General features: G+C 41.8%; 3 protein-coding genes across 3 annotated transcripts; 1 reads left to right on the top strand and 2 right to left on the bottom strand.

Annotated features, from left to right (window-relative positions):
- Window positions 1-3,307: 3,307 nt before the first annotated feature.
- On the bottom strand, window positions 3,308-7,328 carry hpf1 (histone PARylation factor 1). Its single transcript, XM_083973005.1, has 8 exons — window positions 7,268-7,328; window positions 5,956-6,139; window positions 5,303-5,489; window positions 5,013-5,111; window positions 4,685-4,838; window positions 4,074-4,161; window positions 3,658-3,830; window positions 3,308-3,520 (listed from the first exon to the last, which is right to left on the bottom strand). Exons 1-8 carry the CDS (start codon window positions 7,304-7,306, stop codon window positions 3,386-3,388), a joined length of 1,059 nt encoding a protein of 352 aa, XP_083829131.1. The 5' UTR covers window positions 7,307-7,328; the 3' UTR covers window positions 3,308-3,385.
- Window positions 7,329-8,682: 1,354 nt separating this feature from the next.
- Window positions 8,683-16,685, bottom strand: pde5aa (phosphodiesterase 5A, cGMP-specific, a; the record flags this gene model as incomplete). Its single annotated transcript, XM_083983714.1, has 20 exons — window positions 8,683-8,823; window positions 8,926-9,009; window positions 9,400-9,474; window positions 9,552-9,615; window positions 9,718-9,795; window positions 9,913-10,013; window positions 10,279-10,366; window positions 10,529-10,623; window positions 11,579-11,707; window positions 12,138-12,284; window positions 12,677-12,727; window positions 12,843-13,018; window positions 13,427-13,575; window positions 13,691-13,758; window positions 13,854-14,006; window positions 14,126-14,215; window positions 14,297-14,374; window positions 14,462-14,548; window positions 15,497-16,178; window positions 16,405-16,685. The coding sequence occupies 20 exons, from the start codon at window positions 16,683-16,685 to the stop codon at window positions 8,683-8,685; spliced, it is 2,817 nt and encodes a 938-aa protein (XP_083839840.1).
- A 2,451-nt stretch (window positions 16,686-19,136) lies between these two features.
- On the top strand, window positions 19,137-24,071 carry ppp2r2ca (protein phosphatase 2, regulatory subunit B, gamma a; the record flags this gene model as incomplete). Its single annotated transcript, XM_083984023.1, has 9 exons — window positions 19,137-19,200; window positions 19,630-19,727; window positions 19,841-20,024; window positions 20,483-20,595; window positions 20,837-21,014; window positions 22,409-22,573; window positions 22,682-22,851; window positions 23,415-23,506; window positions 23,774-24,071. 9 exons carry the CDS (start codon window positions 19,137-19,139, stop codon window positions 24,069-24,071), a joined length of 1,362 nt encoding a protein of 453 aa, XP_083840149.1.
- Between the last annotated feature and the right edge of the window lie 1,683 nt (window positions 24,072-25,754).

The following is a 25,754-nucleotide window of genomic DNA, read 5'->3' as shown; positions in this document are numbered from 1 at the left end:
TGCTTTGTAACCAGAATTTTAGTTCACATAAGACCAGAAAGACTTACTGGCATACCAGCCCTGCCCAAGAGTGCCCTGAGAGAGCACTTCGTACTGTAGGCACATCTACACAAAGACACTTCAACCAGCTGTGCATTATGCAGTGATAGAACCACAATCAAGAACTTGTATATGAATGTGTGAGCTCATATGTTTCAGACAGAATGCTATGAAACTACAACCCATCCCACCTATTAAGCCTCTATAACCGTATTCTCAGAAAGCTACAATACACCATACTTAAGGGGCAAAGTGGACAGCTGTGAAGTCAGAGCCAAGGATCATCCTCTGGCCAGTAAAGCCCAAGATGGTCCATGTAAACAGTAAACCTACAGTGCTGGGTGTGAGGTTGTAAACATGCTCTACACTGCAGCCCGTTATAGTTACTAGAGGAGTTGGTGCAGGCCTGGTGGTGTTTATTTTGACGACCATAACAAACTCCCGCAATTGGCCTATTTCTACTATGACACCCCTCCCGAAGCACATCGCTCGCGTCTCTTATCAAAACAGATGGTATCTCCTCTACAGAAAGCTTTCCTCCTCTAAGCAGCTAATTTGAGTTTGATGCACATCAAAGAAAACCTGTCACATCACAGCGCCGACGTGCTTTAAACGCGGCGACGCCTTTGACTGTTCTTCCCCGAGCGCAAAGCATCAGCAGCGGCTTGTGCAGCTGGTTTACACGGCTCACTGGGCCGGTGGTGGTGGTCAAAGCGCGGGTAGCAGGCTGCGGACAAGACACCCACCTGCCGTATACGGTTCTGGTGCAGCGGTGGTGGTGGTCCACCCTCAGGAGACGTGTTGCCCGAAGAAGCCATTTTCAAGTCACGGTCGGAGCCGCCGCCCCTGGAATGACTTTCTTCGGGGCTACTTGCCATTCTGTCTCGGGCTGACTGCTGCTTCTGCTGCGGAGGGAGGCGACGGAGCCAGTGAGGGGTCCTTTTGCCGGAGCAAGGTGGATATCTGTGCGGGGCCTCAGAGTCCTAAAGGCTCGGCAGGGCCCCGGATCATTCTGCGGCGTCACCGTCAGTCAGTGATCAGGCGTGATAAATAGCTACAGTGATTCTTCCAGGTTGTCAAAACCAAACAGAGCGCTCCCTCCGTTCAAGGGATGCTCCCGGTGTGTCGCGGTGTTGCCTGCCAGTGTATGTGTATGTGGGGAGGTGTGAACGCGCCTGTCATGCGCTTTCCCGAAACTCCGCAGGACCAATGCTGCCTTCACGGACAGCTGGGAACATCGACTGCGCATCTTGATTGGTGGATCAATCTGAGAATTTTGAAAAATAAACTGTGATTTTTCATCACATCCCATTTTCAAAACTTACAACCTGAAGCGGGCAAGTGACTAACATGTGTTGTGATTGTTTGGTATTCTAAAAAGAAGAAAAAAGAGGCATTTAGCAGTTTTTTTTTGTTGTTGTTTGTTTTTTTACGTTTAACTTGTGTTTCTTACAAATAAGTAAAACATTTAAACATAGCAGTAACTGCACCACCACAGCAGCTTTATTATTTGAGTTCTACATCTAAGCAGAACAGTGCTCCAGTTGTCATAAAATAGCCTGATAAACTTATAAGAATACATATTATGACTAGACCACCCTGAACCACTGTCACCTGAATGCACCTCAACCAGTGCTAGTGCGCTCATGTTTTGCCTTTGTCCCCCACCACCCCACCCCACCCCACCCCTTGGTGCCTCTGCTGCAGCAGCTTCAGATAAGAAAGTTAACAGCGCGCCTCGTTATTAATGATGATGATTAAATAAATGCCGTAAAATTGGTCACACAAATCCGAAAGCATCGCAGCCCAGGACACGGTGGGGTTGGGCCTACAACATTACATCTCCCACTTAGTATTCTTACGCCCTCGCCTTGGCCTGGGTTTCTTCACTGAGTGAGAAATTTAATGGGACTTGACAGGGCAAAAATCAATGACAATGTCTTAGAGACATAGAAACCAGGCAGTATGTGTGTAGGCTATAGGGTGAAGAAGAAATCATGTTGAATTGACAAAACTTTGCCATTAGATTTATCTTCAGAGTGAGTAGACACTAGACAGTAAAATCAAATTGCTCTAGATCAGATGATGTAACCATTTACCTTTTCTTCAAAAGTCAGAGTGAATTATGTGAATATTGGAATTAGGATAAACAATGATTTCAGAAAATGTGTAATAATTTTGGATTTATTATTTTATGTAAAAAAAAAAAGAGCATCAAAATAATGAGTAGGCTACTGAAATAGACTAATTTTGGATGTGTCTTCCTCTGCCAGTAGGTAAACACAGATTCATGCTCATTCTAAAGGAAATAAACTGAAAGGAAACTAAACAGAAGTACTGGATTTAAATGTTGGTCGTCCAGGTAAGATGCAGACATCTGTGAGATAGATAGACAAATTAAAAAACTAAATTTGGCATAATATGTCCAAAAAGTTTGTTGTTTACCCCTCGTGTTTTGGGAATGGCGTGGAGCAAGTCTGGGCTACCGGGCAAACTGAGGGCAACTGACCCAAAAGCCTTTGAACCTTACTGGTTGCTCATCATTTATTCTGCAAAGGTTTGTCTTTCTTTATGTTGTGACCCATCTTGTAACTTAAAGGTGCCTGTGTCACAGTCTATAGACATAACAGCTTATTGGTTTGTTTCAAATTACACAAACTGTGTTTCTAGGTAGGATCAGAAAACAAAAGAACGGATTGCTTTTAAGTCACTTCGCAACATAGTGAAAATGTAACTTTTTGTGTGCTGTTTCCACTGTGCATGATTGATCATGTGTAATTTCCACAATAGTTATTGCTAATCCCTGGCTGGAAATAATTATCCAAATTAAGTGCAATGTCATTTTCCAGGTTACAGGAAAGACTGACTGCATGACATAAAGAATAGAACAGATTGTATCATTTACCCAATTCATAACTGCTCAATCATGACTCAACTGGGAAAGTAGGGATGTCTTTCACAAACAAGTCATCATACATTTTTATAGGAAACACTGCCCTCTGTCTTCACTGCATAGTATTACATTTAAAACACAATTCAGTGGTCAAACCAGCAGCAAAATACAAAGATTATACTGCTGGACAGTATACACGACCACTGCTATATAATCAATATAAGTTGGTTAAGGATTCATTGAGATTGCCTTTCATACAGAAATTGAACAGGTAAAAATATAAAAATACTTTATTAGACATCTACCTTTTACAAACAAAATATCATTGAACTGGTTCCAATCAATGACAGCAGCACCAAAACCACCAAGAGACATTAACAATGACAAACAGAAGACAAGGACACATGGTGGGAAAAGCTTATGAGAACAAGAACTGAAATTAACTTTGTCTTTTTAATGTGCACAGAGTTGGTCCAGGTTGTCATGGCTACGATTGGAGAGGTGGGCCTCCACAATTTCCCCAAATAAATTTCTCTTCAGCAAGTTATAAGCCATTGGCAGAAGTTGCTTGATGACCTTGTGAAAATACTGTGGGGACAAGGAACCAAATAACAATTAATATATTTCTTCAACTCACATTATGACAAAAGTAAGTTACTGAGACGCTCACAGGGATGATTATTTTGCTTGATGTGTTTGAGTATGGTAGGAGCTTTGAGACTTACATGAGATCCATAACAGAAGAGGTCCATTCCTAGTTCATAACCCATGCCGTAGTCACACTCGTCATTAGCAAACTGAACAAACGTGATCATCTCTTGAAGTGGTCCAAAGGCTTTGACTCGTTCTTCATCATTCTTCGCTTCAGCAATTGCCTTGCAGATCTTTTTGAGGCCAGCTAGAAACATAAGGATAAATAGGTGTGTGTGGGGGGGGATGTTTCTAGGCTGTATTTCTAAACATGCAAATCTCTCCAGTCTTCATAACAAATTTGTGTATTAAACAAAAAGGTGAAATCCCATTAGGTGAAATTAATAGCTCACACCAGCAACAGAAAAAGTTGGAGATAGGGTAATCAAAAACAAATGCAGCCATGGCACCTTCACGATCACCAAGGATTCATGTGTTTTTATAGGCTTACCATCTGTTTCTGGTAGTTCTCTGTATCCTACATCATTCTTGTCTACAGGCACAACAATGCCGGCACCATGGAATGTCTTGGTAACCACCTGTGGTGTGACAAGAGGTTTCTCATGAAGCACTTTATAAAAACATGATTTTTGTTGTGAACACATTGCTGCCACCACCACTGTATTTAGTGATCCATACTTTGCTGAATGATTTGGACTCCATTTTGCAAGATGGCTGTGATTATCTTATTGGATGTTTAGTTTTATTGCATTAAGGCAGGGGGGAGGGATAAAGGATGTGATGAGGCTGGCAATGTGTCCAAAACACTAATAAGCTTATAGACATGAAACCAATATACACTCTGTTTTAGGTGATTGGAGTATACTTGTAGGTGCCATTGCAAAATGTGGCAAACACAATCCAACAAAGATATTAGTTGGCTGTCTTACAGCAGACAAGTGAGACATTACGAACGGTACTGAACTGAAACAACGTAGTATTTTAAGATTGCAGTAAAGGGGACAAAGCACATGAGGTGCAAAGTAGGACAGTTACAAGTGAGTTCTATGACCAACATCATGTTGGTAATAAGAACTCTGTTGGCTGTATTGTGTAAGCTACCTTCTTGTCCCTCTGCTTCATGCCTTTGGTCTTCTGCTCTAGAGACAACCCCAGACTCTCAGCCTTCTCTCTCAGTTTTGCCTCCAAGCTTTCTAAAGCTTCCCCCCATGCTTTCTTGCTGCCCCTTTCTTTCCTCTTCTTCAGCAGACACAGGCTGGAGGAGAAGGGAACACAAAGATCAACAGTAGGTAAAATGACATACATGGACGGGGAACGATAAAGAGGAAAAAAAAGTCTAATTCAATAAAGCTCATCTGCTCCCACACATGTGAAGATGTACACACATCATATTATCCTGTGTGGTGAATATGTGGTGGCTAGTACTCACAGGACAGCAGCAAACAAGTTTTCCCCCATCTGTGTTATAGTGCAGCCCTTCTTGGCTTCATTTTCCCCGACAAATGAAGGGTGGGAATCTGGTGTATCTCTGTCGAATTTTGGGAAAAATAAAATCAAGTAAAAAATAAAACAGAACTCCCTCATTGCCCAGATTATGTCCCCACACTGTAACTGGCACGATAACTATTACAAGGTGAAGTCTAGTGGATGCTGAAACTCTGAAATAAAAACATCTATACTGGTTCAATGCAGATCAAAAACCTTCATTGTGTGCTATACCTGTAGTAGCCAATGTGATGCTGGCTGTCCTCACTTCCCAGAAGTATGGTCTGAAACTCCGGTGGGTCATAAATATACCTCCAGTGAAGATGGAAGTTAGGCTGAAGATTCGCTGACTTTTTGTGAGCTCCAGCCAGAATGTCGAAGGGACCAACCAGCCGCAAATCCAGCGTGTCTTTCAGTGCACCTATATACATAAAAACAATACATTGAGATCAACTGACATACATAGTGACTAATAACTGCAAAACACAAAAGCAGGGTTATCATCTTACTGAACAATGAAGAGCATTGCAACTTTGGAAAGATATTTAACAAGATCAATAAACTGGAAAGCTTCCATCATTTTACACTCTTTGCATCTCAAATGTGAGATGTGTGATCATGAAACAGCTTCTCCATGCTAAACTAGCAAATATAAAGCCAACATCAAACAGTCTTGTCCTAAGCAGGTTTTCCCAGCTGTTGGGCTGGTACTGTGTGAATGTCCATTCAGCCCTTCCAGACAGATTTTCCACTGGCTAAGCAACACTAAACCAAGTGGCTCCATCCTGTTATGTCTGTGTCTATATACTGAAGAATTGATTTAATGTCAGATGCACCTTCTGCCTCATCAGTATTATTGTAAAATTATATGATGTTAGAAAGTATACCACGTGGGTTGTCGGGGCAAAGCTCCATGCAGAAATCCCAGAAGTGGTACAGATCATCTGGCATTTGAAGCTTGTACAGTTGCATCAACTCATCCCGCTGTGCTGCATCCACCTTTGACACTGCCACAACTTTGGGTTCATCAGTGCGGGATTTCTTCGAATCTCCATTGCCTGTGCCCGACTCCTAGAGAGATGTATTGTAGGATAACAGCACAATGCAATGATGATTAACAAACTGGTAGGTGTTTCCACATGTTATCATCCTCTCCACATGAACAAAATACCCAGCTAAATAAAATAAGACACATGTGAACATTATGACCATCATGGAGGTAGGATTTATTGCACAGTTGTCATTGAAATGAATCAATAAGCTGGCAACTGTATTGCATAAGGCCTTTGTGAGTTCAGTGGTAGTGTGTGCTCTGTATTTCAAACCAGGCACAGTGACAGAGCTCTCTTACAAGTTAAGGTTAAATACAACAGTTAAAGCAGAAGTAAGCGATCCGGTCGTTTTGGCTAACTTCTTGTCAGCCGATGGAGTTAGCAGTCCCCGCCCTCGTCCCTACGTCACCACATTCACGCGCATCCCTTGGCTGCACACACAGAGAGGACCGCCCCTTTATGTCGTTCTCTCTCCTCATTGGATAAAGGTTGTAGGATACAAGGAAAGTTTTCTCCTCGGCTTACAGCAGAGCAGAGTGACTGACAGACCCGTGTTTCGGACCAAACACTCCATATACGTAATTGCCGTCAGAAGATATAACTATTTAAGACTTATATTAACACAGACATTCTGCTTACTTCTGCTTTAACTTAAAGTTAGCAGTTAGGTCACTGCATTTTTTGGTCGTTTACTGTATCAAACAACGGATAAAATCAAGCCGCACCACCCGTCCCCCTGCAGGAGTCAAGTTAAACCGAGCTCACATTGCTGAGATTTAAACATACTGTTATGACTCAGCACCTCTCACTTGTGTAATGCCTATCCAGCGCGAGGTGTAATGTAAGCACCGTCCAAACGTAACGATGATACAAACTGCTGTGCACCGTGAACGTCACTGCACGGGCATCAGTCATGGATGTATTATATTATCGGCATCAGTCAGCAGAGCTGCTGCCATGTTGTCGTCTGACCGCTGCTGCTCTCGCGGCGTGGACCAAACTGCTCTGCCCGCAACGTTTCACACAAGCTGCTCAGTCGCCACCTCGGCGACACCACGACACGGCTTTTTACGTCTGCTAAACCACTTGTTTCAAACGAAAGACGTCGGCGACCCAACCAACGTGGTGAAAACAGTGTAAAAATTACCTGAATTGATTTGGGTTTTCTTTTTGCGCGCCCTGTCATTTTCCTTCCTCTTGTCTCCTCGTCGGCTTCTTCTTCTGCAGCTCTGACTCCACGGCGTCTGCGCCGCGTTAAAGCAGACTGCTGCCCCCCAGTGGCCGGGGATCAGGACTGCATCTCTTTTTTATTTTATTGAAGTAACTTCAAAATACAAACATAAAGGCACATTGGTAATGGATAAATTGACAGTGCTGAATCAGCTATCTTGATCAATCAAGAACAAAAAGAAAAAGAAAAGAGAACGTGAGGGTCTCAGTCCACAATAGTAAATAAGTCCAGCAAAGAAAATAACTTTAGGGCATTTTTGCTTTTCATGTAATGCAAAGATTTTTTATACATTCTGAGTTCGTTTATCCATCCATTGAAGTGGGGTTTCACTTTGAGGTATTTGCATCTGTCAGGACTGCATCTGACGAGCAGCGGACAGACATGCAGCGGACAGTCTGCAGCTTTTTTCTTTTTGTTTTAAGTTATCATGGACTGAAAATAAAATATATATTTTGGAAACGATTGTGGAGAAAAATGTGTGTTGAAAAGTGTCAATTGTGATGGTATTTCTGGCTCAATTATTATTAGTAGTATTTTTTTTTTTCATTTTAATTTTTAATAAAATAAAATGAATATATATCAGAATAAGAATGTCCCAGCACGCAGTAGGTTTCTAATTTGAAGAATTCTGGTTTAATATTTGCTATAATAGCCTATATGTCTACAGATAAGGTTTGCAATAATAACGAATAACATGATAATGTTCAGAAAATATATCAATACACTATGTGTGGTGATTAATAATTCTTCCTTAATCTTCCTTTAACTTCAGACTGTGACAGCATTAGCGCAGTGTCAAAATTTCAGGACTGTTTATACTAAGCCTTACAGATCAGTGTGGGTCTGCGGCAGTGGTTGATTGTTGCTATGACTCCCAAAAACTGCATAAAAATGTCTATGAGAGCATCAAATGTTGGATATATATTTACCAAACGATGGCAACATAAACAAATGGACTTGAGACTAAACTTTTCGTTTAAATATTTTCAAATTTAAATAAACATTTTAAATCTTTGAACACATTTGCATATCTAGATATACTGTACATTCATAAAACTCGGTGCCGCACGGAGAAAATGTTGCAGACTTTCACAGCTTCATGTTAGAAAAGGGGTAAAATGTGAGACTTTACACTGCTGACTTGGTTTACAATGAGTATGCTCGGGTGTATTCTCTTGGCCAAAAGTTTGGGACATAATTACAACATTTCTTACATTAGACAAGTTTAGAACAGTTTACACATTTGGTAGTTAACGTATGGGCAGCATTTAGTAAAGGTGAGGCCAAGAGAGGGTAGAAAGAAACTGATATATGCTAAAGTGTCCAGTCCTCTATTGCTCCTTCTGTATGTCTTCCTCATTGGCGTCGCTGTTTTCTCCTTCTGCTACTTCAGTAAGACGAAGCCAGTTTTCCCTGTTCTTCTTACAGCCACTCAGCAGCGGGGAGCACGGATCAAACAGTCTTGATATAGCCTGAAATAGAAACGGTGGGGAAAAAGAAGAGAATAAAAGGGATCCTCTCTGCTATTCTGTTTGGGTTTACATGCATTTGGGTTTACATTTGGGTTCACGCACCTTGTAAAGGGGATAGCAGATGTCATTTATGTATTCCACTTGCATGTTAGGCAGGCGGGTGCTGTTTTCTCTGTTCATAATGTCCTGTAACAAGAGAAAAGATCAATTAGACCTTATTACAAAATAACATTGTGCACTGTAAGGATAGAACAAGTTCACTTAATGATTGATCTATTTAACTATATTGAAATATTGATCTACCGGTATTCTAGTCAAAGATTAGGCCTATATGTTTTGTGGTTCTCAAAGTGCAACCTGAGAAGCAATAACAATCCATGAATAGCCACTGTAGAGTGAGTCTATTCATATTTCTCAATTTCTTCTCTATTTTTTAAATTAAAGGGCAATAATATTGTAAAACAATATTAAATTAATTCAAATTTAATTAATTCACTCAAATATAACATGAAAAAGAGAGAAATATGAATTTTAGGATGAATATGACAGGATAGCATTTTTGTTATCAAGACTTACAATAGGTTTGATTTTGAACTCTTCTCTTTCTTTGTCCCCTTGAGCGAAGAACTCCATGGTAACCAGCCTGGCAATCTGTCTCAGTGAAAGAGCGAGGTTAAGGTTGTGATGAATTTAGACATGATTTGTGAAGTGGATTTTATAAGACCTACCCTTTTTTGTTCAGGCCAAGGCTTTGTGATAGCAGAGAGGTCACTAGCTGTCATTAACATCGACCTGCGGGGTGAAGAAATATCTTAATAGAAAGCTCACTGGCACTGTTTTTTGTCATGCACATGGTTATCATATTATTCTACCTATACATATAATCATTTTCACCTTAACAGGTCTCTTTGTTTCTCATTTTTCCAGCTCACTCTGCTTTTCTTAGTGAGAGAAAAGAATTCATTCCTTCTCCTAAAAACACAGCCACAAACAAAATGTCATGTGAGTTAAAACAATTCTGACACATAGCTTTACCAACAGGTACTTTGACGTTTATTTTTTTCCCTTTTTTTTTTTTTTTTTACATACTCCATGTACACAGTTAGGTCAGTGGCGAGGATTGCCCTTTTAATCATTTGCAGCGCAGTTTTGTGGTCTTCTGCAGAGAGACCGTTGAGAATCTGACTCCCCTGGGAGAAGATGAAAGAGATGTAGAGTGAGAGGGTGCAGTGGAGGTGACATCACCAGATACATGCAGAAACAGCCAGGAATACACACAAGCTCACCTCTACACTGACTGTAACCCATAAACAACAGAATAATTCCTGGTTAAAGGATTATTCTTAATGATTCTTCTCTACCTTTGCTGTGAAAATTATATTAATGAAACTGAATCTGTAAAGTGAGTTTGAGAGGGGTCAGAGTGAATGAAAAGATGGATGAAAGAAGTCTTACAGTGTTGTTTAGGATGAATAGGCACAGATTGTAGTGGTGGTTCTCAAGAGAAGAGTGTCCATACAGCTGAGATAAAGGCTGTTGACTCCTGAGAGAGAGGGAGAGATCAATTATATTGCCTGAATAGAAGAAAAAATATATATGAAAATATAATTTAAATATTAAAATAATGAATTATTTGGAATACATGAATAGAAATAACCATGTGTAACAATTTGAATTGTAAATAGTTACAAAATTAAATATTTACCTTTCTATATAAGAGTTACTGACTCCTCTGTGGTCAAGATCATGATTCAGAGTGGCTATCATCAATGCTAAGATCTCCAGACGGGAAAAAATAGTCTGAGATACAAACAAAAAAGAAACTGAGAGTGAGTTAGAGGCAGAAATAATGAAGGGAGTTATGTCCCTGCTTCTGTACATTAAAGTTAAAGTCACATATTTTTCAGTCGATAAGTCAAAGAAAGTAGGCACACCTATACAATCTGTGTGAAACCTCAATACTTCAGCTCACAATGCATTTTGTGTGAAATATTTAAATATATATAAAGCACATGTTGCCAACATGCTCTTTGGACTTATTATCATTGCAATCCCTTAAATACATCAAATCAAACAGGATGAAGTGACCAGTTTCATGACACTATAATTCACAGTTACAATTAATCATGTAGGCTAAATAGCAAGAGACTAAAAGAAGTGAGAGGCAAATGTCAGTTACGTAGAGATTTAGGCTAGCCTGTTATCCCCATGGAAAGCAGATAAGAGGTTTTAGGAGAGTCTAAAATGAATCCTCTTTCAAATAATTAAAAGTGCTCCGTACTGCAGGAAGCCTGCGGTCCTGAAATGACTCCTCCACAATCTTTACAAAACAGAGGAAATACATTCATAGTATAACACAATGCATCTGCTGCTGATTTAAATGAGAGGTCAGAAATACCTGTTTAAATTCTTGCTTCTTCTTAAAATGTAACTAATTATAGCTTTAGCACGTGGCCAGTCAGGGCTTAATTTGGTGCCTGGCACTGTCCTACTAAAATCGTGTTTTGTAAACATTAGCAGGGAAAGTAGTGCATGTGCAAGTGCAAACGAGCTCCCCTTTTCCAGTGTGGAGGATGGTTGGTACATCATTTTCTCCACTATACTAAAAGTTGGATATTTTTTAATCAACTGTATCTCAAATACAGTATATCACATTTTCTGGGAATTTCAGACCAGTTTTGCATATCATTTCTTTATTAAAAGTGAAAGTCAGTATGTACACATATGTAATATCTGTTTAAACACATGCACTGACCTGGAGCTGGCCTGTGGCCATGAGCATAGCAAACATGCTTTGCGCAGTGCTCAGTGCATGGTTCCAGTTGTGATAAGGCACGTTGTTCCTGTAACCACGCTTCACAGTCAGGACCCACTGGCACAGATCCTGAAGGCAAGAGAAAGTTCCATGAGGTGGTAAATAATTATCATTCATAATGATATCAATTTATTTTTGAGAGCAATTTGCAGAAAGATTAAAGGAAATCCCCAAAATGTTGGCTAAAAATGAATGTTCACCATTTCCATCAACTTTTATCATTAATCTAAATGAACCCGATCTCTTTATCATATTCAGGTAAACCCTGCAGTGTTGTGGTATTCTAGTCAAGCACTTGGACTTAAAAGTCTGACCCTAGTCCTGATTTGTGACTCAAGTCAGACTTGAGCATTGAATGCATTTGTACTTGACTTCTTTTGTTTGGTGTTGTGTCATTGTGCTAATGTAGGCCTTGACCTTGATATTTGACTTGGACTTAAATATTCTCAGAAAGACTGCGGTTGTTTCCAAGAAGCCAAGTAATTAGTATGTCACTAACCTTGTAATCAATCTTAAAATCCTGCACTAAATTGAGGTCCAGGAACATACGGACGGTGGCCTGTGTGGTGAGGTCCTCTGAGAGGCCAAAATCAGAGAAATGAAAGTCCAGTATGCGCAGTTCTTCAGCAGAAGGAATGGTGAGCTCCTGGAAACCAAAAGAAAAAAAAGACACATCAAGTGAACCAATTCTCTCCTGACCTCCAGTTCACACAACTCACAGGACCAGGGAAGACCTCTATCTGGTATAATGTCACCTTTGCCACCCACAGACAATGATAGCATCAAATAAAGAGGTTTAAGTGGGTAGAGCATTAGTTGTCTGTTAGCATTATGCCAGTTAATCTGACCTGCGGAAATAAACTGTCATTAAGGACTAATGACAGGATGACAAAAAAAAGGAAGAATGAAGGACTAAGAATAACAGAGTTGGACTGTTACAGAGATTGCAAGAGGCAGAATATTGAGCATGGAGAAAGACGGTAAAGAATACGGAAGAAGATGATTGCCCTCCCACAGACAGCTGAGAAGAAGAATCACCTGTAATGCCTGGATTTCCTGTTCTGCTGCTGTAATGTGGTACGCAAGAACCTGCAGGAAAAGAATCAACACACAAATGCACAATGTTTTAAGTATTTAGGTTTCTCTGACTCTGAGCTTGTTATGATATGAGATGTGGGCAAATAAGGTCAGGTAGTTTTCCCACCTCCTGTGTGACCTCTATACTGGCCCTTCGCTCCTCAACGATCTGCACAGCCTGAGCATACTGCAGGGCCAGGCCACAGTACACTGCCAGGTCTTCCAGGAGACGCTCATCATATTTGTTAAAGGCTTCCAGGTCATCTGAGTCCCTGCTGCATTTGTTCATCAGCTGGCACACCGCTATAAAAGCCAAGATAAAAATAGGTGAATTTTAAGAGAGTTTTACATCTATAGCCTTTGTGTCATCTCATGTGATGGTAAAGTATGGCAGGATCTTAGTAAGACCAGTTTAAACAGGAACTGGAACTGTATCTACCTTTCTATTCTTTCAGCACATGATCGGTATTTTCAAGGGTTAAATTAAATCCTTCCTTAATGGTCTTAATCACATTACCTGGCTAATAGTTGACATCCCTTTCAAGGGTGTAAACATCACATTAGTATCTATCAATGATAGATACAACAGCATTAACAGTGAAGTTAATGGTGTGTTTAAGAGCAGGCAGACTTCATAATAATTTGTTATATAAAACAATGCGTACAATCTGACTGTTCATTAATTTAAAATAACTTATGAGAGCGACTTACCAAGAACATTTTCAGACCTCTCATTTCTAACAGGGCAGCAGATCAGACTCTTTATTGATCCTTCAGAACTCTCTGCCATATTAAGGGTCGCCATAGTGACCAGAGTTCGGAAGGCATGTGATGGATCTATATCGCTGATGTCACGTTCCCTGAAAGATAATGTGGGACTGTTATACAATATGAAATAGCCTACAAGAATACAATAAAATATTATTTTATTATTCATGTAGACTAGTGATAGGGACTTGTGCAGAGTGTCAGTACCTTCTGTAGATCTGGCAGGATGATCCGAGCTCCTCACACTCCAGGTGTATCACTCGTGAGAAGGAAATCTGAAATAATACCAACAGTGGAGTAGGAAGTTAAGCAAGTGAGATGAGATGAATGACTCAATAAACAACAGATTTGATCTAACAAATTGGCACACCTCTTGTGCTGTAACTAAGTTGTGTGGGCCGGGGATGAAGATGGTGCAGTACTGAGCGTGTGTGAAGGGCATGATGGTAGCTGCCATCTTACTCAGCAGAACCTCAAAGGAATGGTGCTCCTTTGACAAAACCTTAGCCATCTCAATCAAGGCCTGACACAGAAGCATAAAGTTCTGTTAGTTTCAGTGCATCAGTGAAGGAAAGTGCACAGAAGACAAAGAGATGATATGAACACATGACTGGATTAGTGGATAGTGCCTTATAATGTTACCTCACTGCGTTTGGCCTCCTGTCTTGAGCTCTCGTACAGCTGGACATTGTCCAAGACCATCCCTAACACATCCATGTGATTGGACAGCACCTGGTCAATCAAATTCAAATGTCAGATTTTCATGATTAATATGTGGCTTTGTTTCAAATTTGAGAATCTCCAGGTCCTCACCCTCTCATCCATGCTGGTGAAAGCAGAAACCGATCCATCTCCAAATCTCTTATTGATCATTATCACTACACCGACCACCTGCATGTGCACAACAGAAAACAGTGAAACACTGAACATGCACACATGCCTCTTGAAGTGAAATGAGAGAACTGATAGAAATGCTACCTCTCCCCTGTGTTTCTTGATGGGCACACTCAAAACAGTCCTGATTTTTAAGTCTGATTGATCTTCATCTAAGGCGAACCTTGGGTCCTGAGGAAGTAAACAGATGACATATTGTTGCTCATAAAATATGTCACTGACAAAAAGCTTGTTACATTGTGTTCGGTTTTCATTTAATTCCTACTCTTTCATGATGAGAACTTTCATCAGTCGTCCTCATCAGCATCGGACACATTCAGCCAGGAATACCCACATTTCTCGCTGACCTTTCCGCCCCAGAGGTTATTAGAACGTACCCATCCATTCCTGCCTAACGAGGGATTACCCGGTGTACAACTCTGCCAGGCACTGGCACTGATTCCTAATCACATTTGTGATGGCAAAAGGGGGGGTGGTGGTGGTGTGGGCACCTCCTGTTAAGTCTTCTAATGCACTGTGCTATCCTCTCTCTTTGTGTGGGTGTGTGTACGTGGGCGTGTGTGCAAGGGAAGGACATGCGTAGCCTAGTACAGGACATCACCATCTCAATAATCAGAGGTTAATCAGTGCAAGAAGCAGCTAAAAGGATTAGAAGGACGCAGGCCATCTGGGATTCCCTGACACGCCCTCAGGCTCCATGAAATAACCTTGTCATCATCTACAAACTGGTCATCAGGAAATAGGAAGAGTGATTCAATGAACTGTTCTCATTCCTCATCTAAAAGGAAGGAGAAAGAAGAAAAACTAATTCCAACTAATTTCATCATGTGTAGAAACTGATTTGTTGCATGCCGTCTTCTCTTCCATTGTAATTATTATTGTTACTATTACCTGTGCTCTGTGATATGTCTGTCTGTTTTTTTTAATGTGAGGACTGCGGATGGAAACTAGCTCTGAGCTAAATCCGGCACACTTACAGGACGCCACGGCGTTAACTGTTCATTAATGTGCACTGTCCTCAAACAAATAAACAATAAATGAAAAGAAATGTTAAGCAAAGGTAACTGCAGATTGTTGAGTCATGACAACTACAACCTATGTGTCAGTCTATGCTTTTACCTCTGATGTGTCTCTCATGTTCATTGGGCTCCCTGTAGCCAGTACACATCCCATGATACCCTTCATCAGATCCAGATGCGCTTGGCTGCAGATGTTGCCCTCGTTCAGGCACCCCAACATTGTTGGGCCGACCACCTCCTCCAAGGTACTCCTTCCACCACTATTTTTTTTCACCAGAGAAAGGGAGCTGACCTCAGCTCCCAGCAACTCCCCGGCGTGCAGGACAGCCCCCAGGCAGAGCTCTGTTACAGAACTCATCCAGGTGAGACCTCCTCTCAGCAGCTCCATCATCCACAGGCAGCCATCCCCATGGCCGCAGGCGGCAGGCTTTGTAGGAATTGGACGCACAAGCTGGGGAGAGTGGGACATGTCAGGAGAGCAAGGGCAAGCGGGGGAAAGAGGACGACAGGGAGAAAAAGAGAAGGAACGAGCAGAGCGTGGAGAGCAAGGTGAATGACAGCCCAGCACATCTGGACTGTAAGGATCCATCCAGTCTGGGGCGCTGAGGGTGGGGGTGGGCGGTTTGAGCCTGTCTGTTAAAGATGAGACATTTAGGTGTGAGTTGCTCAGTGGAGATGAAGTCCTGCGATAACGAGCCTTTGTGAGCAGGTCAGAGTGATCAGAGCTGCTCCGGGGAAGACTGGTCAGCACTGGAGCCACCTCTGTCTGAGAACCACTGACCCTGAAGTCACAGACAGAGAGGGAGATTAGGATACATGACAGATGTGCTGGGAAAACACAGATCAAAATAACATATACAAGTTTTCTTGAAATTATATTTACTGCATTAGGCTACATAATTTCATTAACATCCCTACAACACTTTTCTTAGTCATTACTAATATCAAGTGTAGTTGTGCATTTTCATTTTCATTCACAGCTGTCAGAAGTAATGCAAAATATCTTACGCTGAGGCTCTCCTTAAAAAGTACGCCCTCGTGAAGTCAGAGTGGTCATCCAACCATGCTTCCACCTGGTCGCTCCTCATACCGTCTCCAAACCTCTTGCTACGCGCCTTGGAGCGGGGGCTCCACAGTGGGGAGAAGAACCAACCCATCCCCTTCCCCATCGGCGGCTCGTTCACTCTCTCACTGCGGAGGGACTCCTCTGTCTCGGCGGCAGGAGATGCCCCGAGACTCGCGCTGCCGGGCTCCATGGACTGCAGCGCTTCGGAGTGGAGGCAGGGCATCCCCTCACTCAGGTAATGTGAAAAAAGATCGATCAAACTCAGGATTTTCTGTTTTTACGCCCGGGGCGTTATATAGGAGAAACACCTTCCATGACAGAAGGAAGCGAGGCAGACTGAAAGTGTCGTGTCAGAGAGGAGAGCTTAATTGTCTGTGGAGAAGCCCGTGGAAACGATTGCGTCAAGGTAATCCCCTGACCTTTATTTAGCCCGAACTGGCACCACAGGTTTATTCGTTAAAGGGATCCGATTTAAATTTCATTACAGAACTAATGGACTCGGGCTTTGCTGCCCTATGAATTGACTTCGGCGGTTAGTCCTCTGGTTGGTGACTAGTTTTGCCATCTGTCGAAAATTCGAGTTTTCCAACTTCATCAGAGTTTAGTGATCTGAGGTAGACTAATTGGAAGTGCACCTAGATAGGCATTTAAATACACACGCATAAAACAAACAATATTACAATAGAATCTATATTTGAAGTCTCTTGAAGTCAGATTCTTTGAATATTTTTTGCTAAAACGTAAAAAAATGGAAGGTACACGGACCTAAATGGAACCTTACTTGAAGTGAAAATACTGCAGTTTTGCATTAGCCTATATAATAAAAAATAATTTGGAATTATGTCATTCGTTTTGGTTTACTTAATTGTTCTGGTTTGTACATAAATTGGTGGATAACATTAAAGATATATCTTGAACTGGATATTTTTGTAAAATTTTATATAATGTGGAATCTGAATAAGGCTTTTAAAAATCAACTTAAGGCCTACATGTCATTCGGTTTCTTTTTAAAGTGCACTAAGACATGTCCGTGATAAAACTATGACCTTTACTAGTACAGTGTTAGTGTTGTAAAATATTTGAGCTTAAAAAAGAATGAAGGATGGAGGCTGTGTTTAATTTTGAAGAAGTGTCTTTGTTAGATTAAATGACATCATGAGTGAAATCACGTTCGTGTAAACAAAAAAAAAAGAAAAAAAAGTGTAGGGCAGAGGTCACAGGGACTGTGGTTTAAGTTACAGGGATGACAAGCAGTGCTGTAATCAGAAGTGGCTTATTCAACAGCAGCAGAAGCAGCCAGGGACTTGCTTTGTGAGTGGTTAAATCATTTTATTGTGTATTTCAGATCTTTCCTTTAAAAAAAACAAAACGCAAACAGTTTTTTGTGAACCTTCATCACTGTTTAACTACACACTATTCAGCGTGTAACTGCTCCCTCTGCTGGCCCCTCACTTCTCATCACCTGCAGTGGGTGGGTCCAACAATGACAGCTGCACTGTGATTGGCTGCTCCAGGAGGAGGCTGCCATGACACACTGGATGCTGCACAGAATCAGTTCTACAGCATCAGCAGGCAGCCAGCGGACCTCCATCCTCCTCATTATCCCTCTCTTGTTCTCTTTTTTCTCCTCCTTTGCCTCTCCTCCTTTCACCGCCACCCTTGCTCTCTCTTCTCTCTCCCTGTTCCTCTCCCTCCAATGGACACATAGGCCTGCTCGAGCACACTGCAGCAGAGGACACACACACGCCAGAAAGGAGAGCAGCAGCAGCCGCACCAGCAGCAGTCGTATCAGCAGCAGCAGCAGGCAGACTGGTAGGTGTGCTGAGGCCTATCTCCCTCCCTCCTGCAGCGCAGGCAAGACATTGCATTCTCCCCTGATCTCCGTCAAGGACTATCTGAGAAGTGTGTGTGTGTGTGTGTGAGAGAGAGAGAAAGCGAGAGAGAGAGGGAGAGAGAGAGCAGGGATCTGGAAAGTAGGCAGAGAGGACTACCACACCCTGGGAGCATTTAGTGCCACTGCCGGAGCAACGCAGAGTGAACGTTGCAGTGGATATTTTCACACTCACATGCTCATGCTCTACATTTTGTACTTGTGCTTCTGTATCCATACATGAGGATTTATATTCTCCATTAATCTGCTGGAGGTGTGTGTTTGTTTTTCCTCCACTGCTCTGGGATTTGCTTCAGCATTGACTGGGCCTCGTGCTTCTGCCCATGTGTATCATGGATAATGAGTGTGTTGAATGTCTAACAAAGGTCACACCATTTGGCATGCTGTGTGCATGTATTGTCAGCCTGCCTAATGACAGCTCTCTCCTCTCCTTTTCTAAATCATCCTCATCATCAGCCTTTTCCATCCACTTCCTGCCTCACATCTTCAACCTCACCAATTTCCTCTTTCATATCCTCCTGCATCTATTTTTTCTCTCTCTCCCCCCTCTTGCTCCTTTTCCTTTTTTCTCAAACCCCTTTTTTCTCTCCCCATCTTCGTCCCATCTCCTCCTCTTCACACCTCTTCTCCTTTCCGGCCGACTGGATTCCCAGGATGCCTTGTTCCAGGCCGCTCCGCTAGGCCTTAGCAGCATGGGCGGAGCCTGGGTGGGGAGAGAGAGCACGGATTGGACCCTTCCCCTCAGGACGGGCACGCTGGCGGGTCACCCTCCCTCAGCTTCAGATGGGCGAGGACGCTGAGAGTCCCAAAATCAACCACACCTTCCTGCGAGACTACGTCACCGAAGGTAGAACAGACGGTGTGTCATGGCTGTCTCTGTGGTGTCAGATAACGTGCCGGTATGATGGAACAGATTCATTTTAGCTTCATGGGTGCATTATCCCCGCACTGCTGGGTAAGAGGAATGGATGTTGACATTCATCTCTCCATGACTGATTGAACACTCAGCGAGAGACGCTTGTTGTTGGTGCTGTTTTAAATGTTAGCTTGTATTCTCCAAGTGTGATGTATGGTTTATAATCCCCCCCCAAAAAATGAGATATGATCAAGACTCTTTATATTTTTCTACCTTTGTTGCTGTCTCTTAATTCTCTCCCACTCGTTTTCTCTGTGCCTATTCAACACTTTATTTTCCATCATCCCTCTGTCTTCCTCTCCCTCACTCGACACTTCTTTTACACTTAACTGCTTCCTACTTTTTCATCTTCTCTCCTAGCTGATGTCATCTCTACGGTGGAGTTTAACCAGACGGGGGACCTGCTGGCCACAGGGGATAAAGGTGGCCGAGTGGTCATCTTCCAGAGAGAGACTGAGGTCAGTTTTTGTGTTAAACTTGCAACAATCACCCAGATCCTGAGTCAGCATGCTGTAACTGTGATACACATATTTGGCGTTTGCACTATATCTTTACATTTCACCCTTTACAGTCTAAGGGGGAGTCAGACGAGCCAGGGGAGACGGGGGACTCTGGAGAGTACAATGTCTACAGTACGTTCCAGAGCCATGAACCGGACTTTGACTACCTGAAGAGTCTAGAGATTGAAGAGAAAATTAACAAGATCAGATGGCTACCACAGCAGAACGCTGCACATTTCCTCCTCTCCACCAATGGTGAGATGTCAGCGACATGGAGCATGTACATATCTCCAGTTCCGAGCTCAGATGTAACTCAACTAGTATCAAGTTTCTGCCATATCAACTGTGAAAATGTGTGGATTTTGATACTGCTGCGCAATACCAAACCCCAACATTATGCCAGTCTGATGTCATCTTTTATCACCTAGATTGGATGAGATAACATCAAGCCGTGACAATGTTGGCACCACACTGTCAGTGTAAAACTTACAGATTTCTACCTGAACTGCCAGGTTCTGTCCCTGTCATGAATCTTACGCATCATATTTTGAAGGTAGTTTGCTTCCTCACAGTACACTTGCCATCTGTGCTTAAAAAAGGAAGGAGAACATCTGTCAAAAACTAACTAACTAAGTTGTCTGTAACAATTGTTTTTCTGTTTTTCTGAATGAAACCAACTTCATCTGCTGTGACAATCCATCTGCCTGTGACAGATAAGACCATTAAACTGTGGAAGGTGAGTGAGAGAGACAAGAGACCAGAGGGATACAACCTGAAGGATGAGGAGGGACGGATCAAGGACATCTCCACCATCACCTCTCTGCAGGTACACACGCACGGACACAAACCCATACTGACACACACGAACATGCACACTTTTATTTTGGTCAGTCAAATATGTATCAGGTGTTCGTAAGACATTGGAAAGCTCACTGTCTGCCTTTTGTGCTTATGTCACATAATGTCCCCATATCATTTCCTTCCTTCCTTCCTTCCTTCCTTCCTTCCTTCCTTCCTTCCTTCCTTCCTTCCTTCCTTCCTTCCTTCCTTTCCTTTCTCTGTGTAAGGTGCCAGTACTGAAACCTACAGATTTGATGGTAGAGGTTCGTCCCAGACGAGTGTTTTCCAATGGACATACCTACCATGTCAACTCCATTTCAGTCAACAGTGACGGGGAGACGTACCTGTCTGCTGATGACCTCCGCATCAATATGTGGCACTTGGGCATCACAGACCGGAGCTTCAGTATCCTTCATGACAGGGATTTCTTTTCTTCATTCCCTTGATCTGTCACTAAAGGAGGATTCTCCACAATGCAGCAAATGTCCAGAAATAAAAGCAAAACGTTGATTATTGGGCCTATGTTATTCTGAGCCACCACCAATTCTTCAACAGCAACAAGGAAATCATCCTTTGATCATTTTGAAGGAAAAATCAATTGCTGGAACATAAAACAAAGGAACGAGAGTGAAAGCAGTGTTTATGTGTATGTCAGTGGGCCTTTCCCTACTAAAGTTTCCCTTTAAAGTTTGTATTAATAATATTTTTTTGACTTGAGTTCCCATTTAAATTCAGCATTGTATTTAAATTATTTTATACAACATTTTATATAAGATAATGCTTATTATGTCACATGAAGGAAAATCACATTTTAGTTGGGGAGCAAAACATCTCCAGTTAAGTTATGCTGTTAAAATATGCTTTTTAAACTGGAGCAAGATAAATCCCATGTGTGCTCCTGTGCATAGCTTGAATGCATCTGCACCAGCATGCACTATGCATGCTCTTTGATGGTGAAGCAGATTAACATGCATTGTACATACATATGCATATGTTCCTTTGGAGAAATACCGAACTTTAAAATCCACTTTGTGTGTATAGTTTGTGTTTATTAGTCTTCTACTATTGCCACTATGCAACTAGCAGAACCTTACATCTGAATAGATACATTAATATATGAAACACACAATTTTACCTCCTGAAATAGTATATCTCTCGTTCTTGTTCATCTGAATTCTTCTCTAATCTATTTTTAATGCAAATAGCATAATATGCTATTTGCATCCAAACATAGTCATATTATGACAATGTTTGGATTTATGTTTTGATCAGAGAGCCATGTAACACCTCGGAGGGTGTATTGAGTGCAGTCGGTAGCATGTTGGATGCAGTGCACTTGGTGACTTCCCATTCAAATGGAAGCTGACCTAGAAAATCGCAGAGGCATCTATGGAAGAAGAGTTTAAATAATTCACCCAGCAGTACACTTTCTACTGAACCACATAGGACTACCACAAATAGAACAGAGAGAGGAGCAGTGTGTGTGTGTGTGTGCATATTGGGGGTTGGTTGGGGTGCAGTTTTTTGGGTTATGATTAAGAATTGAGGTGCAAAAATGGAGCAATAAATTAAATGTTTATCTAAAACTGGAAAGCAGCTAAAAATGTTGAATAAGCATAAATGATTTGTTGGTGTGTCTGCTGCCTACTGTGCCCTTTTTTGCATGTGATCCCAGGGTGTTTTTCCCCTCAGGATGTGCATTACAACTCCTCCCTGCAGACATAACATGAATACAGCCATCACAACATCCTTCAGTGTGCATCCATCAGTTTTTTTTCCTTGATGGTCGCTCCTCTCAGACATTGTGGACATCAAACCAGCCAACATGGAGGATCTGACGGAGGTGATAACAGCAGCAGAGTTCCACCCTCACCACTGCCACTTGTTTGTGTACAGCAGCAGCAAGGGCACCCTGCGCCTCTGTGACATGAGAGCCTCTGCACTCTGTGACAAACACACTAAACGTAAGCAGTGATATTGAGTTGGGGGGCATGTATTTAAATTAACAATAATGGCTCACAACAAAGTAATCACTGTGACTTGGCTACAGTAAATCCTATGTCTTTGTCCAGTATTTGAGGAACCGGAGGATCCAGGTAGCCGGTCCTTCTTCTCAGAGATCATTTCCTCTGTGTCGGATGTCAAGTTCAGCCACAGTGGACGCTATCTGCTGACCAGAGACTACCTCACCGCCAAGGTGTGGGACCTGAACATGGACAAGGGGCCTGTGGAAACATATCAGGTAAAAAAAAAAAAAAAAAACACATCTATGTTTCTGTCTTACCTTTATTCATTACATTTTGTGTTGGCTGTGTTAGATTAAATGGAGCCCGAGCCTGTTAAATTCTAGAGTAGTAGTGCCATATTGAGTCTCACTTGTTATTACTCATATGTTGCTCTGCCATCTGTCAGAGTACAGTGACTCAATTCATTCAAGTAATAGTTCTAGTTTCCAGTCAAAATATACAGGTTTCTTTCCCGAATGTGAAGAATTTCCAGTGACTTTTATTTATTACTTACAACATTGTTGTTATTTATAATGATTAAATTTTAATATAGAAATTATAAAAATGAATTTTGGTTTTGGAGTGCTAAATAGTTTGCAGGTTACAATACTCGATTTTTAAAAAGACAACAATACAATAACTCATAGATGGAACCCCTAAGATGTCATGTGCTGGATGAGTTTGGTATAATACTCCATGCAGATCAATATGCAAGAAGTGTATTCTGGACATTGGAAATCTGAGGAATAGGTGATGAAGGTGATGAGGTGAATTTTAACAGTTTCTTCTTCTTTCCCAGGTCCATGAATACCTAAGGAGTAAGCTGTGTTCTCTCTATGAGAACGACTGCATCTTTGACAAGTTCGAGTGTGTTTGGAACAGCTCAGACAGGTGAGTGAGGGAAAGGGGTAGTAAGATGGATGGAGAAAAATTTTAATTAAGTACATTTGAAAGTAAAAGAAGGAGCGATGTGGCAGTCTGATTCTGCTTACAGCCATCCTCTAAATGCTCTACCTTTACCAGTATACGACATTTAAATCGATCACACGGACAAGCTTTGCAGACATCAAATCAATCTTTGTGCCTTTAATTTTGTTTACCTCCTCTCCTCTCCTCTCCTCTCCTCTCCTCTCCTCTCCTCTCCTCTCCTCTCCTCAGTGTGATCATGACAGGGGCGTACAACAGCTTCTTCCGGATGTTTGACAGGGAGACGGGCAGAGGTGTAACCCTCGAGGCATGGCGCGAAAGCAGCAAGCCTCGGGCTGTGCTGCGGACTCGGCGTGTCTATACCGGTGGCAAACGTCGTCGTGGAGATGTGGGCGTCGATAGCCTGGACTTCACTAAGAAAATCCTGCACATGGCTTGGCACCCGTCTGAGAATATAATTGCCATAGCAGCAACCAACAACCTGTACATCTTCCAGGACCGTGTCAGCCCTGAGACGCAGGCTCAGTGACAGGGGACGGGAATATGGACAGCAGCAGCAGAAGCAGTGCTTTTATTGAATTTGTCGCAGAAACTCAGACCGTGTCTCAAATATATCAGGAAGCCCTAGAGAAGGCATAGGGAGTGGACAGCCTTTATAAGAAGATTAAGTCTATGGGAAGCTGTCTCAAAACATACTGAGATAAAAAATCTGTTTGTTGATAAAAGATTCATGATAAAATGACAAGACTGTTGATATATTGGAGCCCCACGGATGTTGTTTCTTTTTTTTTTTCCAACACTGAGATGAACTGATGTCTCCAGTACCCAACAGGACACGGTTTTTGGTCCCACTCTACTCCCACTTTTTGAAGATGTTTGTGTAACTGCCCCACAGTAGGGGCAGTAAAAGAGGTGCGGGGACACCTCTCCATCTGTAATGACTCAGTGCTGTTGATCACACAATGTTGCACTCCTTACTCGTGCTCTTGTACTATTTGACACAAAATGGAAGATATAGTGTTAGTAGCAACAAAGAAGGAATGGATTCAAGTAACTTTGCCAGATAGCGCATCTATGTCTAAATCTAAGCATTTTTTCACAACTGTGGAAAATTAGAGGAGTGGTGTTACTGTACAGCTCTTCACAACAACATCCTGAACCGTTTATTTTCTATCAAATGACAACAGCAGCTGAACCTCTCCTTAAGAGCAGTGCTCTTGGAGATTGCACGCATAATTGACCCAATCTTCACCCTATTCACTTTGCAATAATAGCACTTACAAAAACACATTGCAGCAGTATGCTTTAAAACACAAGCTCTTCCTTTACAGGTAACATTAATGTATACACTCTTTTTACCGCTGTAAATATTCAGTGTCCTTTTTTTCTTTTGTTTTTCTCAAGGCTTTCCAATTTATGGTCCCAGGGAGCTAAAATTATTTTGTCTTATAGACTGAGATATCATTTATAGAAAGGTTACGGAATTGCATTGATGGAGCTTGTGCTTGTGGCAGTTCATACATAGGTATAGATATTACTGGGTGTAGAGAAAGAGTATTGTGCACAAACCAAGACTTATGTTTTGTTGTGTATATTAAGCCTATGATGGGTTTTGATTGCTGTATCAGGGTCTCTTACGGTAAATTATTGAAAATGGGGGCAACAGGGTGTTGATGTTAAGCCCTCTCCCATATTAGTGATAAAATCTATATAGATTAAAGTTGAATTGCTATCAAGTGTAATGCTAATATGATATGAGCAAATATGCTCATTTTATAATGCATAAGCACATTTGGTGAGGGACCTAATGATCAGGAAAAAGTTGTAATTGAAGCACAGGTTCACGAGTGAGGCAGCTGACTCAAAGTTTTGTTGACTAAGGTTTCGTCCTGTGTGTTTGAAGGCCAGAGGTTGTGTTCAGTGCAATCATTATCTCCATCGCTGTCGTGTCTTTAAACAATAATGTCATGTGAATTTATCATATCACAGGTTCATAACATGCTATTACACCATTATACCTCACAGTGCCACATGCTACTTTGGGGTGCAAAACTGAAACTCCTGGATGTTCAGCAGTATGGTGATGTCTGCGTTGGAATTAATTATGTAACCTGGTCAAGATTTGATTGTTTACAGTGAGATGGTTTGTTTTTAAGTGACCTTGGCCCCGATGGGATTATTCTAAGTGGTGTTGATGTGTAGGCTAATGCAG

The sequence above is a fragment of the Trachurus trachurus genome, assembly GCF_905171665.1.
Source record: "Trachurus trachurus genome assembly, chromosome: 1".
NCBI classification, from domain to species: Eukaryota; Metazoa; Chordata; class Actinopteri; order Carangiformes; family Carangidae; genus Trachurus; species Trachurus trachurus.
This window is presented reverse-complemented; position numbering and strand designations above follow the sequence as displayed.